Source organism: Egretta garzetta, unplaced genomic scaffold (assembly GCF_000687185.1).
Source record: "Egretta garzetta isolate BGI_Z169 unplaced genomic scaffold, ASM68718v1 scaffold123, whole genome shotgun sequence".
In the NCBI taxonomy this organism is placed as follows: domain Eukaryota; kingdom Metazoa; phylum Chordata; class Aves; order Pelecaniformes; family Ardeidae; genus Egretta; species Egretta garzetta.
The window spans coordinates 1,517,039-1,533,542 of record NW_009259182.1 but is presented as its reverse complement, the minus strand read 5'-3'; the positions used below and the strand labels follow the sequence as shown (position 1 = coordinate 1,533,542).

Sequence of the window (16,504 nt, the reverse complement as noted above, 5' to 3'; positions counted from 1 at the left end):
GACATAGATTGAGTTGATGACAGTTTTAGATGACAGTTTTAGATACCAGTATCTTTCTTATGCTAAGCACATTTATGTTGAACCTGCAGAGAATGGACAGCTGAATAACACTTTTCAATCCACAGCTGTGCACAAAATCTGTTTTCTCCTGGATAATGAGAAGCAAACACCACATGGAAAGAACAGTACTCCATACCAAATGCACACACCTCACCACAAAGTGCAATCAGAATCTAAAAGGAGAGCACTGTCCTTCCGTGTAGCTGTCTGATGGCACCTACCCCCACAAAATACATGACTGTGCACATTCAAACTAGCAAGATAGATACACTTTGCCAGAGGAAAACATGCCCTTTCCAAGTCCTTTGGTTTGAACCTTACCTTTCCACAAGCCACCATAGACAGGGCAAGCTGGTACCAGAGGTGAAATTCATCAAACGCAAACTTCATGGCTCTCTCCAAGCACTGAAAAATAAATGTTGGGAGAAATGTCATACTTTTTTTTAGTATCTTTTGTCAAGACTGCTGCTTGGGTCAGTAATCAAATCAGGGGAAACAATCTGTTGTGGCCCAGGTGATTTTATAAATTTTTTTTTATGACATCATTTTCCTCTTCTCAGTTGACGGGGCTTGCTAGCACACACCATCACTTCAAAGAACGGCCACTTTGTTCAAGTGCCTACATATAAATTATTTTAATGTCTCAAACAGTTCTTGTGTACGTTTCTGGCCTGTGCTGCCATAGGTCTGTAGCTGCTTCTACTAATTGCCAACTAGTGTGCTTCACTTTCACCCTTCCCGACAAGTTACTGCAAAGACAGGCTTTGCTTGCAGGTTCCAAGTGGCAGGGGTGGGCGAAGCCAGGCGGAAAGCATGACATACTGCCCTCTTCTGCCCAGCGTGATGCTGAGGAGGTCGTAGACTGCAGAAGCATCCCGGAGGCTGACAGCTCGGTCATCCTGTTGGTCTGGGGCTCGGCTGATCACCGCGTCCCGGTTTGCCTGGGCACAGACACAAATGGAGCATCAGACCGTGACAGAGCAAGAGAGAACTGTAGGAAGTTCCACCCATCATCTGTGGCATTTTGTTTAAAATCATCTCGAGATTTCTCTTTTTAACTCATGCCGACGTAAGGAAGGTGTTTTCATAGAGTTACTTTTTATCCCCATGAAGCAAACTCAAGAAGATAGCTGTATGTACAGAAAGGAACTGCTAGGAATACCTCATCCGGATTTGTTTCACAGAATTACAGCATTAAGAAACAGACCTACGAGACCCCATCTCCTCAATAATTAGAAATTCAAGGCCATCCTTAAACCACATTCCTCATTACTTCAATTGCCTGCAACTGCGATAACTGCTTCCATGGTTGGTATTTTATCTTCTGTGCCTGCACTTTATTTCTTCCCAGTAGCATGTGTTATTGTTGTTCTTTTCTGCTATTCACTTTTTAATTTGAGCAGGTTGCCTTAGCAATCAGATTTGCCTGTCATCAATTTAATGCAGTTAGAGGTCTGGGCAATGCAATACCAAATAATTATTTTTTTTTTAAAAAAAAAAAATCTTTTAAGTGTTGATTTTGCATAATATATCAGTGCATTGCTCAGCCTACATAAAAAATAAACACTAATTTTGACAGAAAATGATCAGTCTAGCAATTTGCAAGGATGTCCCAAAATACCATATGCCACAGACTCAGATTTACCTGAAGATCCCAGCCTCTCTGTCTTCTGAGCACAAAGAGGGAGATTTCCAATCCCAGAGTAAATGGAAAAGTCCCTCTGATTTCTGAACACAGAGGACTACCTAACCTCTGAGAGAGGCAGCGCTGGATGCCATTGAGCACCAGCACTGACTGATAGCACAGACAGGCTGCCCTGGGCTCCTCAGCTGAAAGGGGTTGCAACATCAGACATTCAGGTCTAGACATCTAAAAGATCAGAAAAATTAGACGATTGCCAGCAGTTTCACCTGGGGCAAAGACAAACAAAATGTTCCCTCCCTGAAGCAAAGAGGTTATGAGATTTATTTTATAATAGTTACTACTATAATCTTACATCTATTTCTTTCTAATTGCAGGGAGATTTTTTTTTCCTAAAAAGGTTGAACATGGGAATTAAGTGTAATAAAAATTTCCAGAATGTGCAGCCCTTAAAGCCCACGCATATTTCATTATGATTAAGCTGCAGCTATTTCACCATGATATTATCTGTGTAATGCCCCAGTTCCAAGCCCTCTTCATCACAGCCTTCAGCCGAGACAGCAAACACAATTACTGACAACTAACATGATCACAACCAAGAGCTAAATGGTGACTGCAGTTAAAGGCAAACTGACAATTCAGACTCAGTCTAGTGTTTGCACAAATAAGCTTACACCAACTCTTGTAGCAACAAGAGCGTTTTTCACGTTACTGCAAAAGACATAATTGGGGATTTTAAAAAAAAAAAATAGTTCAGAACATTAAGTTGCATGAGAGAATGAAACCAACTTCAAAGAGAAAATCCTGCAATGACAGTACAGAAGCATAGCTCGTCTATCGTGATTAACAGAACTAAACAAATAAGAATTAAAAAAAATAAATAAATGTTTGAGCTCTGTTTGGATTTAACCCAAGGCTGCTACTTTAAAAGTAAAAAAGGAGTTAAAGTCATATACAGAACGATTCTGAGATTATTACTTCAGAGAGTTAAGGACAAAAGCATGTACAGAGCGATCCTTATTGCAGAGTGAATCCTCCTACGCATATACAATAGCATTAACATTTTTTTCTGCACCGGTTACATTGTTATGACAATTGTTTGTAGAAAGTAGCTACTGAGATAGCATCCCCATGCTCTGTAATCTCACCATCAACCTCCCATTACAGTCAGCTATAGCCTGATGCTTTTTTGGGTATCCATCTAGTACCAAGCTATGATTTTTAAGTTGATGCATTAGTACAAACAGAAAGTTAATCAGAACCATGAGTGTCCATTAATATCCGCTAACAGATATTGGTACTAGAGGGAAGGACATGCCCAAATCCTGCAATAAGCAGGAACATGAGGCATATTACAAGGATGCAACATCCTAAAATTGCAGTCATACTGAACATATCATACATATTGTACTTTACCTAAGCAGACAGCAGTTAAGAACAATATATGCATAGGCATGACTAATATTCTTTCCAAGAAGGCCATAAACCTGCTTATTTTATTTGGGCTTTCAAGTCTCAAAGCCATAGAAGGTCTCTGCAATCTATCACTCTCGATACTTGCATCTATAAAAGTTGCCACTGAACAAATTCATCGTCGCTTCTATCCCAACAATTTTTTTAATAGTGAACCTATTTCCAACTGCTAATTCCAGCTGCTCATTATCGGAGAGATATTAAAAAAAACAAAACCAAAAGGTGCAAACCTCATAACAAACTGACTGAACAGTAGCAAGAACATGGAGTGCGTCTAACACAGTAATGTAAATCATCATCCCAAGGCTCAAGGTATCATTTACTACAGCGCTGTTACACACAGAAGGGCAGAGAAGGGAATGCGAGTCACTTTCTTGAAACCCACTCAGGGAAGCTGGCATGTTTCTGTGGCCTGCCTTTCACTGAAAGAAGGGTGCTGTGACCCAGATCACCCTTAGCCAATTTTTTTGTCTTTACCTTTGTTTTATATTTTTGTAAACTTCAGTTTGGCAATGAGAAATCCTGACAGTCGCTGGTTAAGTACAGGCGCAAAACAGTTGTAGAGTTATGGCAGCACAGCATACCCCAATTCTGTTGGATGGGGAATTTTACTTACTGAAATGTACATAGAGAGAGAGAGATTTCATTTTGCATTTGAGAATGCGTAAATTCCAAGCCATTTACACCAACATTTTTTCAATGCCTGTGCTTCTGTTGTTTCAGACCACTAATTTTCCTGAACACAAACGGAAAAAAGATTATTTGTAAGAACACTGATCTCCAAACAGCGTATCAATAACATAAGCAGCAATTCCCGATTTGTCCTACTGCATTACTTCCTCCTCCTCCACTATAAGCAGCAGCAAAACATAGCTACAAATACATTTTCAACACCCCCAGCATGACTCTTCCCATGAAGCTGTTCCCATTGTCACACAGCCATGCCTCACAGCACACAGGCAGGATGGAGAGATGGTGACTCACGCCATTAAGTAAGAGAACCTCTGTTCAAGGCTGTTGTGTGGGAAGGAGAAGGTCACTAATGCTACCTACCAACAGGAGTTTCACCATCAGCAGTTAGTGTAACTTGCATTATACAAAGGAAAAACAGACAGCCAATGCCCCTTTATCTGAGGTACTCCTAGGCAATGGAGCAACCCATAGATGCATCACGTTTACATATTTTGGGATGCATTAGACAGAGCTAGCGGTGCAGGCAGGTGGCTCAGACGTGACACCAATCCTATTTTGGGAGATAGGACACATCCTGTAGTCAGTCCAGACTGAGCAGCACAGAGGACAGTGAGCACCTTCAGCCCTCCCTCTCCACAGCCCAGGGACACAGCCCATCTGCAGGCCACACACATCCAAAAGGCGCCAGCACATGCTGGTACCCCCGAGCCGACCCAGCGCCCAGCCATGCTGATGTCTCTGTGTCATGCTTGAAGCCCAGCTCAGGTGTTCAACCTGACCACGCGCAGAATAGGCTGGGGTTCAGTCGTTTCTTTTTTTTAGGTTCGGCTCCAGACAGCAACAAGACAACAGTATGGGAATTTCAGATCCATGCTGGCTCTGACAGCAGGGAAGAGATCTGCCTTTCTGGGGATCTGCAGTTTAACCAACGACCCTGCTGAGCTACAGACTGCTTGTGCCTTCCTGTCCACATATACAATATACTTACCTGCAAACTAGATAAGCCACCCATACACGGAGGATTTGCTGTACATCAGTGACCCTAATTACAGCTTATTTATGGCATGCTTATTACATGTAGAAAGGAAAAGAGCCACAGCAAATCCAAACAGCCATTACTTCAGCAGTTATTACGCACACAGTTACGCTGCAGAAAATTAAATTTTACCACAGTACAAAGATGTGCTTCTTAATAAAACGTCAAGCAATCCTATGAATTACAACAGAGCATATTCCACGTAGCGGCCCCGTCTCACAGCAATTAGCTATGAAGTATCCTTTAATTGCTCACGTCGAAACATGGCTCCCCCTGCTTTTTTTTCAAAGAAAAAGAAAGCAATTAAAATCTTTAATGAGTGCCTGCTGCCTGCCCCCTAATTCATGGGCATTCTAATGTTCAACTTGTGTCTTTTCATAATAGACGTAATTGCCAGATCCACTGCAACCCATCTATACAGAACGGCAGCGTGTTTTACACAGTGTACTGTAACAATGTAATTGGTGTGATTCAATACTAGCATTAAGAGAGAAAAACAAACGCTATGCGTGCAAGATTGACAACAAGCCTCTGAAATCATGCAATTGATGCCTCTACTGCTAAGAGCTGGGAAATATTTAGCCCATGTCCTTTGGATCTCCATTCTAGCTGTTTTGCCTGTACCGCCAACAAAATGAATTAATTCTTTGCAATGGCAAGGACCCATTCACATGGAAGAGAGACTTTTCACCTAAGTTATTGATGGTCTCTACAGAGAACCTGGAGGTTCCCCTCACTAACATAGACGAAGAATATATTCAGGCTTGACTGCAAAGCATCTGTGAAAATGGGAAGCAAGTGGAACAGGAAAGAAATACCATACTCCAGCCACTCCCAAAACTGCTCTTCGGGGATACCACAACTTGCTCCATTTCAGACCAGAAGCACAGTGAATGAAAACTTACTGCCCTGTGAACTGTGTGGCACCTGTCTCATTTCTGGTAGGCAACAGATCACAAGTTACTGGTACCTCTGTAAGATGTCTCTCTGAAACAGCCCATTATTATTGGTGTGCTGGTTTTGGCTGGGATAGAGTTAATTTTCTTCACAGTAGATAGCACGGGACCATGTTTTGGATTTGTGCTGGAAACAGCGTTGATAGCACAGGGATGTTTTTGTTACTGCTGGGCAGGGCTTACACAGGGTCAAGGCCTTTTCTGCTCCTCACCCCACTCCATGAGCAAGGAGGCCAGGGGTGCACAAGAAGCTGGGAGGGGGCACGGCTGGGACAGCTGACCCCAACTGACTAAAGGGCTATTCCATACCATATGATGTCATGCTCAGCATATAAAGCTGGGGGAAGAAGAAGGAAGCGGGGGGACATTCGGAGCAATGGTGTTTGTTTTCCCAAGTCACCATTACGCTTGATGGAGCCCTGCTTTCCTGGGGATGGCTGAACACCTGCCTGCCGATGGGAAGCAGTGAATAAACTCCTTGTTCTGCCTTGCTTGTGCACACGTCTTTTGCTTTACCTATTAAACTGTTTTTATCTCAACCCACAAGTTTTCTCACTTTTACCCTTCCAATTCTCTTCCCCATCCCACCAAGGGGGATTGAACGAGTGGCTGGGTGGTGCTTAGCTGCTGGCTGGAGTTAAACCACAACAATTGGTTATCAAATATGACAACATAGATGTATCTTATCTGTTACCAGGTATATTTTAACATCTTGTACTGTAGCAGAACCAATTCTGGAAACATCACTGAAAGCAAAACAGACATACCCCCATCAGCCAAAACAGTCCAACAACCCTACACAAAAGGAAGAGAGAGGGAGAAAGTAATGAAGTTTGTTTATGGATACTGTCTTGGTAACAAAAGTTATATATTTGTTATCAGTAATCTGCATTTAGAAAGCTATCTTCCAAGAATTTGCGTCCTCCTTGGAAGCTTGGAAACAAGACTTGCAAAGCAGCAGAAAAAAAGGTCTCTACCCTGTCTCCAGCAACTCACATTAGAACTATTTATCCAAGAGGCAATTAACAGAGGTGGTGTATTTCCCACTAGAAACATACTGCAATCCACCTTTGCAGGTCCCAAACACGTATCTTTGCTTTGCAGACCAGTGAAAGGCACAGTTGGGCTTGCTACTGTAAGTGCATGGCCATGATTTGGCAGGAACCAACAGAGCGGGCAATCCTGTCCCCAGCTGTCCCTTTCAGCTGCCATAGCCCAACAGCCCTCAAGAAAATACTCATGATGGTCATCCAGCTGTTGTATCATCACTGGGCTTGGTGTCATTAAAAAAAAACAAAAAAAAAAAGAATCCTACAAAAGCAACAAGAGATTCTTTTCCTTTGCCAATGCATTTGTTGGGCAGAATTATTTTATAAAGCTAGGAACCATAGAGTTAACAGGTTTTATGTCTGTGCTTAAAAATACATGGGTTTAATCTTACTCCATTAAAGGCATGCTCACAGCCATGAGTTTGCTCTCACCAGTAAAAAGAACAGGACAAGTCCCAGTATCTTTCTTCCCCCCTCACCATCTGTTCTGTGCTCTCAGGCTCTCCAAGGTCAAATCGCCTTTAGGGATTCAAATCAGAGATAAGATGGGGATGACATTTCTAATCTTTGTTACACAGGCACAGAATTTATTAGTTTTGGATACAAGGAGCTTCATTTTCAGTATGACTGAAGTGAACACAAAGCCAAAAAAAATAATCCACGTTACCTGGTATGTTTGGTGGATCGCACCAGCCAGAATCCCCAGTTGTAAGAGCCAGCATTGCAAGGGCTGAATAAAGGAATTTGCAACTTTACATGGGACCTCAGATTCAAGCAGGCAAGGTTTCTAAGTGCAAACCTTTTATTTTTTTTTATTTTTTTTTTTTTACCTCAAAAGTAAACACAAAAAGTAATAGAAAGCATTCCCTTCCTGGCTCTAAGAAACTTCTGGCTGACTTCGAGGGGCAGTGCCACCAACTCAGAATACTCCTGAGAATGGTTATTAAAATAAACAAAGCTGCAGCTAAAGGTTAGTCCTGTGAAACCTCCCTTGCCTATGCCCCACAGCACAAAGCGTCAGAATCCCTGATGGCAGAACCAGCGCCGTTCCCACTGGTAGCGCAATGCGGAGAAACCACACAGCAGCAAGTGACAATATGCCCTTGGTTCTCCTCACAAACTCAGCGTCACTGGTTTTGATGGGTTAAATGCAATAAGAAAGAAGACTAGTGGTTTAAAAATAGGCCAGTCCATTTTTTCCAACATGTGATAGGAACACATCATTCTACTACAACCTGACCTTGTAAAGGCTGTCACCAGCTGGCCTTCTCCTTGGTCTGAAGGAGAGCATTCTCCTCCTCTCTCCAACACGGCCCATCCATACCATAACTCAGGCTGTGCACAAGGAATAAGAATTTAGCAGGAGGCCACTAACCCCCCTAAAGACAGCCCTGACTGTGGTAATCTTTACGCTGCCTGATTTGTTTCACTAGATGCCTTCATGAGAACTCTACAGCCAACCACCGTGACTAAATAACAGCTGGCATGGAGGAGGAACGCTTGCCAAACTCAACAACTGGGATGCTTTTCATTGTTTACCGAGATGCCTTAGCTTATGAAAATAGGTTCCCATTTTCAACAGGACAGAAAGAATACAGGAGGCAACTCAGGAGAGTGCCGTGAGGAAAGAGGCCCCAGGCTTTCACTGTAAGTGTTAATACACCCACAGCATCATCTTCAAAGCTATGAAAGAGGCTACCATGTCATTTAGCCATCTGAAAAACTTTCACATCCTTAGGCTCAGAGGCAGAGTGATAGATATACTGAAGGAACCTTTAATTACCCCTTTAGAAGATATTCTCATTTCATCCCACCAGAACATGCAAAGTGGTTCCCTTCCAATGCCAGGTAAAGGGATAACAAGAAAAGCTGGGCCAGAATCACAAGCCAGAACCCAGCAGCACTAAGAGCCAGAGGTGGGCTGGAATGTAGGGTCTGTCTCACGACACCTTAAAGGCGATTTCTTTTCTTCCTTTCGCCCTTACGGGAACAGTTCTTTTAACTGCCGTAACATCTTCTGGGGGGTTGCACAGGTCCTGGTGAAGCAGATGTTAGCTTCACCTTAGGAAGGCAAGACGAACAGAAAAACTGAGTGAATTTCAGCAGCAAACTACGTGGCACTGATCTACTTCCTCCGTGTATGGCTCAGGGGAAAAAAAAAAAGGTGTTCCAGATTGTATACTACTTGGAAAAGCTACCATGTCTCCTTTTCATCAAATTTATCACATATTTACTTTCAGGTTCTCTGATGATTTATGCTCCTCCCCAGTACACCTTTGTCCTGTGTCCCCCTCCACGTGCTGACAATTCTTCGGTCCCTCCTCCCCCAGTTTTGTCCCCCTTGAGCTCATTTTGGAGTGGCAAAAGTCAGGAACAGGCATGTAGAGCAGCTGTTTGGCTTTACAGTCCTACAAAAAAGTTATAATGGCGTGGTTGCTCTTTTGTCTCTTTAAAAAATCAGACAGGAAAAGTACCTTTCTGGTGGGTTTTGCTCTGACAAAGCAATCACAGTGTCAGAGAAGCTGGAGAGTTCCCAGCAAGCCAGCCTAATTGTATACTTCTGTTTCATTTTAAGGGGTTCATAACTGTAAATACTGAAAGAATGCCTAATCCAGCCAAAATCCAGGAACACCAACTATGTTGCTCACTGGCCTACAGAAACTATCATTATCACTTGCCGCTGACACTCTCTCCAGGAAGGAAAATATGTTTTATTCAGTTATTAACATTACATCATTAGGGAGACCTTAACTGGAAATCTGCTTCTTGTTAACTCGTTTTCCATGAGCTTCAGCAACCTTTAAAAAACACAACAAAAAACCCTCAAAAAAACAATAAACCTGTACATGAGGAAACTCACTAGTCTACAACAAAGTTGTCGTGTAAACCATGCCCCATGTCATAAACCAAACAAAATCTCCCCTTCTTAGTATGTAACAGCAAAACTACAGGAAAATATTTATGGATTGCAAACATATGTAAGAATCAGATTGCTCCCTCTGTTCCTTCACTTAGGAAGCACATTCCTGTGGTTTCTAAGTGTATTTCCATACACAGCTGTATTTCTATAGACTTATCCCGTATTTTTGTTAAAACAATAAACTCACGACAAGCCTATTGCTAATGCAAGAAGAAAGCTCAGATGTTCCATTTCCCAAAATACAGAAAAGACAGTTATGGTTCCTGCAGTGCCCTACTACAGGATCTTTGATTATTTAAGTGCTTTATATGCAGCAGATCAAAATGCCTTGCACCTACCTCCAGAACGTTCCTATATATAGAATACAGCACTTAGGCAAACACACACTTATTTATTTAGACTTGAAGTCAGCACAGCAGTCCAGTTCCTATCAATAGCGTTTTCACACTGCTTCATCCATAACTTAGTTACAGGACCAGTTCACCATTTTACGCACTATTAGATAAAACAGGGATAACTTTCATTTACCTCAGCAGAACAAGATTATAGAGATCAAGATCCCACAAGGCCTTTCCAACTGGAAGCCCAGTCCCAGAAAAGGCTGGAGCAGCCAGTACTGTTGCTGCTCCAGACCCCTGATCCTCCTCCTGCTTGGATCAGCCCTGACAAGCAACCCTGACATGAGTTCTTCTGATTTTAATAGAAGTGCATGTGGTATTCTATAAGCCCTCACTCCTGGAGTCTCCACTTCCAGTTACAAAAAGCCCTTCTAAGTGCAGAAAAGCTCCTGAAAACACAAAGCAGATGTGCTGTAGAGGCTTAATCTAGAAAGCACTAAAAAACATGAAGTAGAGTAACACTCAGATGTACGTGACTTTTAAGTCAATTTAATATTTTGGAGTGGTTCTGCCTCTTCAATTTTTCCCCAAGTTTTAGAAGCAAACAATATTAAATTGCTATATTTTGAAGATGTTTGCAGGAAAGGAGAAGAACTTGAACCAGAAGAAGCAGGCACAGGAAAAAAATGTATCTTTTTTCAACTTGTCTGAAAGCTGTCCTAAGAGGGTCACTGATGCTCCAAGGTTTTCAAATCTCACTTTGAGCTACAAGTAATTCCCCATATTTAAAGCAAAGTAACTTTCCTTACACATTTTCAGAAAATATTCCTTACACATTTTCCGTATGTTTGTGTCTTTTCAGAACATGAAAATGATCAAAGGTTACTGTGCAGTTTTCCATGCAGTTGTTTTTCTCCACCTTTTCCCCTTCTGCTTAAAGAGATTTTTTTAAAGCAACTGATAGTATAAATAGAAGAAATATAATTATTTCACTGTAGTTCATTATGGATGTTTCTACATGTGACAAAACTCCATGTATCATCAGCATCAGAAACTGCCAAAGATCACTCAGGACTGAAACAGCTAAAATATTATCCCTGCAGACTGAGGAATGTAAGCAGGGTATTGTATCCTGCAAATGCCAAAGAGCAGGTACCACCATCACGCCCAGCTTTAGGCAAGGTTCCCTTCCTTTCATTCTTGATCCATAAATCCACACAGAAGGTTTGAATGGAAACACCAGTCTACTGACAATGGATCTGGATGTCAGAACCTGCATGCAGCTATGGTGAATGCAGTCACTTCCTCTTCTTGACAATTCCCAAAGCCCTTCACTGACATTCCATTTATTAAAAGTGGTGTCACTAACAAAAGAATAAATAGCATTTCCTGTTCAGCAGCCGATTCCTTGTTTCTGTTTAGCTAGGGAAGATTCTGTAAACAAAACCAACCGGAAGATTTGACATGGGAATGCTAGATATTCCTTTGTGCTATTAGTATTACAAACTCATTTTTGGCTTACCATGGATTCACTGATTAAGAGGAGAAGAAGAGCCTCTTCTACGTTGTCTTGAGGGCAGTACGCACTGAAAGACAGAACACATTTTTCTGAGGAAGGTCAAGAATTATCCTGTCAGCCTCTTTCTCATTTCACAAGAGAAGCAGTAACTTGAAACGTCTCATGCATAATTCATTTGCTAGGCAATACCTTCTTTTGCAGGTTCTCACAATTAAAAGCTCTGCAATATATCCTAGATGAGCTATACTGAACCATAAATAGATTATTTCCATTTCATAACAAAGACAGCTATTTGCTTGGACTTTCTTCCTTCCTGGGAAAAAAAACATAATCAAACACTCGAGGTTTAATGCTTTATTTTTCCAGCAGGCCTTTTGATGGGAAGTTAAAAACAAGAACACACAAAACTACTACATGAATCAGTGACATAATTAGCAGTACCGAAGAGTGTTCAAAAACTCTCCTTCCTCCTGCCAATAAACTGAAACAAAAAAAAGAATGCTTACTTCTCTTCTGTGTACAGCTCGGGCCTCCGGCAGAGCAGATTGCTAACGTAAGACTGATCTTCCTTGTTCATGAACTCAGGAAGCGGATCAGATAAAGGGCTCCAGTAACAGTCTTCACTGAGGGAATGGAGAAGTACTTGGGCTAGCTGTTTGGCAGCAGTCTAGAGATCAGTGAACAGTACAGAAAAAGACACATCAGTGAAGCCTTCCCCAACACAAAAGATTCACCCTTCCCCATGTTCAACCTTGGGAAGGGGATGTACCGACAACACAACAGTACCACTTTTCGGAAAGCCAGAGTGGCTAAAACAGCTGCTAAGGAGTCTACAGCAGTGGCAGTTTCTTCCCTCCTCTGAAAAGGCCAGCCTTCTGCATTTATGTGGTCTTGTTGCAATGCCATAGGAAAAAAGCATCAAACAGGCCCAACAGCAAGAGACGCTTTGGTGAATGAAGACAAGTGACTGTCATGCAGATGGCTGAGCCAATCTCACAAACGTTACTGTATTAGAGTATGATGGCACTCCACTGCGTCCTCAACCTCAGAATTCTTTATGCAAGTCTCAGCACGGGTCTACTTTTGTATTAGGTTTGAAAGATCAACCCTTTATCTATTAATATCGCTCTTCCTGCAGCCTTTTATAGCTTCATCTCGGTACTGCTTCTCGCTTTTTGTTGCGACAATGGAGGGAGGAGAGAAGAGGGTTAGGAACTTTACATTGAGACAGCAACATCATATGCACTTTTTTGACTATCTAAAGTGGCCAGGGATCCTTAAATACTTGCTTTTCAGTTCATACACATAGCTGGCAAGCTGGGCCCAAAAGGGGGCAAGTTAACTTGACTTTGAAAAACTATCTTTGGTGTTTGACCTTGTCCCCCACCCAACAAACTTCTAATTTTTTGCACTGTAAATAGATGAACATGCGAACAAGCACAGAGACATCAAAACGTGTGGTATCTTCTGTGAATTCCAAGCAGCTCAGCACTCTAAGCTGTAAAATAAATACTGCACAGAACAGAGGCAGGCTGAAACTTCAGCCCTTCTGTCCTAATATTTGTAAATATTATTTTGGAACTTCTCTGACCACAGCAATATGTATTTTATATGCAAGTTACACTTTGCGATGTGTTATGAGGCTACCAAGAGTCATTTTCTTTTAAATACCATGCTAGACATGTCTGATAAACTGAAGCATTGCTCCACTTGATGTATGGCATCTATAGGACCAAATAAATCACACGGAGGTTAAAGTTCCTGTTATCAGAGTCAGAAAAATAACTTCCTTTGATGCAAGGTTCTTTATTTTCACCTCACCACACATGAATTCACTGAATTAGTCTAAAATGCAACAACAGTAGCATGCATTGTTTCTTAAACACCAAAAAGGGAGGTTTCATGTACCTAGCAAATGGCAAAGTGATCTGAATATACGACAGTGCCTCAAAGAAATATTGTCACATACAGCTCCCTGGGAACCCCAAGACCTTCCATGCACTCCTACTGACAACTTACAAAAAGCCTTCTGTTTCTAACTAGGCTTTTCTATGCTTTTTATAGCAAGTAACCATGAGCAAAATGGCCTATGGCCCTGCAACATCAGCCAGTATCATGTTATTGTCTCAGTGGGTAATTATTTAGTCAGTTTTACCCTGAGGAACCAACTCTCCTGTATTTTTTCCTATAGTCTTAGAGGAGAGGGAAAAACAATATGCCAGCAACAGAAAGATCTCTACTGGTTCACACAGAAGTAGGAGTACAGTTTGCGATAAGCCTTTTAAAAGGCAAGCACAACATACTTTCAGTGTCTTTGATTTTAGTATACAGTACAGTAGCCATGTAAATTAGCTTCACTCTTGTTTTGAATAAGACCAAAAAAACCAGAACAGGCCAAGACTCTGATTTATATTACTACTGCCTTTGGCTAAAAAAAAAGCGTCATTATACTTGAAGAACACTGTGATCCCACAAATTAGGAAAAAAAAAAAATCATGTGTTTCACTTTCATGCTTGAAAAAATTGTTTAATTAAGCACATCCCTCCCTTTGCCCTCTTGACAGCTATTTAAAAATAAGCAAGAAAATGAAAATGCAACTTCATGTAAAATGGAAATCCCAGGAAAAACTATTGGATGAACATCCTCAGATTTCCCCTTAGGGATAAATCCCCCAGGTGTGTTGTACAGCTCTCCCCAGGTGCACAGGGACAGGAGCATTTGAGTGCCACGTTCTGTCATGGTACAGGAACAGCAGACAGTTAGACTCATTTCAGCAAAACAATAAAACAGGAGAGCAAGAAAAATCCCCTGAACCTGATCTCAACCTGGAAAAGGATGCAACCACTTGAATGTGACAGTTATTTAAGTCACCTCTTTTAAATCCCTGCACAAACTTCCACATACATCTATATTCTCAATTAGGCATGTAAGTTGATCCCAAGGCAACAAGATTATTAATTTCCAGAACAGAAGTTCCAAAATATACAAATGTGAGGAACCTATGCAAAAAAGCACCCAGGATACCCTTGCGCATTTGCACGTGAGCTAGTCAGTCCATCCATTGCAACCCAGCACTCTCCATCTCCAAAATGCTATGCAAAACCCATGCCCACCTCCCTTGCCAAACTTCTCTGGAATTACACAAAACACAAAGCTGAACCAAGCACAAAACAAGTTTAATCACAGCAACATGAATGCTTTTAGGGCTGCAGAGTTTTCATTCAGGTTCTCAAGACTGCTATTCTCCATGCTGTTGACCTTGTCACCTCCTGAGTAACTTCGGGACCAGATCTCTTAAAGGGGAGACAGGGAAGAACCAGTTAAAGGTCTAAGAAGTTAAACAGGCACATAAATAATGTTCTCCGTGATTCCTTTACCAGTGGCATTCAAGATAACAGGATGCAGAATGCCAACATGACCAAAAAAAATTAAAAACTTAAAATAAGTCTGTACTGTACTGAAGGGAGTTTTACAGGAAGAACACTGAAGCACTTGAGTCTAAGTGGATGCTGCTTGTTGCAAGAGCCAGAAGTACTTAACGCTTCTACATGCAAATGCAAAAAGGTGTGCATGCACACATGGAAAAGTGAGAAAGAAAACAAGACCTTATCACCTGAGGACAGCTCTGTAAAACTAAATACATCCCTATTTCTATCAGTGCTAGAAAATGCACTGAAAAAACCCCCAGAAGTAACCCACATGCCTAGGTCTGAAGGCTCGGAGATTTCAACTGGGCAGGTCTTTGAATTAAGTGCATCGCTTGGCACATCACTTCCAAAAGTTTAAAAAAGAAAGGCAGCAATCAGTCAAGTGAGGACAAATACATTTTTGTCCTACCGCACTGGTTAATAAACAGAGAGAATTCCTGCAGATTACCCCAACCTTCCCATCTCCCATTCATTCCCCTTACCATTTTGAAGGTCTGAGTAGCTTTTGTTTCCACAGTCCGTAGTATTTCTCGCAGACTCCTCATTCCTTTCACAATATTTCTATGGGGAAGGCAGAAAAAAAAAAATCATAAAGCCCCCCAAAAACCAGCGCATTGGAGACAAAATATTTTTATGATGTGCCAAAGCTTGGTGACAAACTTGACATTCAAACAAACCCATAAAGCACTCACTAATATTGAGTGTGCAGTAGCGAGATAAGTCACTCTGAGGCACAGGGAGGACAATGGCACCGAGCGAGGCAGCGACTGTAGCATGCCTGCTCCAGATGGCTTCCTAGGAGAAGATCGCATTCACATTTGACGAACAGAGGGGACATTTGGAAGCCTTTCATAGCTCGTATTTATAAAGCAGATGCTTCTTCTTAAAAGCATCCACATCTCCTCTTCATACACACAGATTGTACTTGTTTGAATTATATTGAGCTTACGCAATGCTTTTAAATGATGATTCCTTTTAGGTGGTACTTAAACGCCTTGTGTCTGATGGTCCAGACACATTATAAAATTACAGTGGTTTAAACAGTTTATTATCAGGCAGCTAAGTTGCAGTAACTGTCTGCAAGCACAGCTTAACCTGCAATAAAAGAGGGTTGAGGGGGGTGGGGGTGGAAATCACATTACTCTGCATACTCCATGAGCAATTAAAACAGACTAGATGCCAAATGCTATCTTAATCGTGTGTCTGAGCATTAAGAGAGATGCGGAGAGGAAAGATTAAACACTGGACATACTAGTTAACACATTTGCAGCCTATAAGCTCTTCAAGGCTAAGGACATGGCCCTACCACCACAGTAACTACAGAATGGTTCAGCTCACTTTCATAGCAGGGTGGAAGCTGCCCAAGGAAATACAATCTGTCAGGGAAAG

General features: G+C 41.7%; 1 protein-coding gene across 1 annotated transcript in view; it reads right to left on the bottom strand.

Annotated features, from left to right (window-relative positions):
* Window positions 1-16,504, bottom strand: part of TTC7A (tetratricopeptide repeat domain 7A) — a gene marked incomplete at its 3' end in the record, with an annotated part of 64,289 nt that overhangs the window by 24,929 nt on the left and 22,856 nt on the right. The window contains exons 5-9 of the mRNA XM_035891263.1: window positions 15,598-15,676; window positions 12,193-12,353; window positions 11,690-11,753; window positions 868-1,001; window positions 382-469 (exon numbers count right to left, since the gene is read on the bottom strand). Coding sequence (XP_035747156.1) covers window positions 382-469; window positions 868-1,001; window positions 11,690-11,753; window positions 12,193-12,353; window positions 15,598-15,676 — 526 coding nt within the window. The remainder of the gene's footprint in view (window positions 1-381; window positions 470-867; window positions 1,002-11,689; window positions 11,754-12,192; window positions 12,354-15,597; window positions 15,677-16,504) is intronic.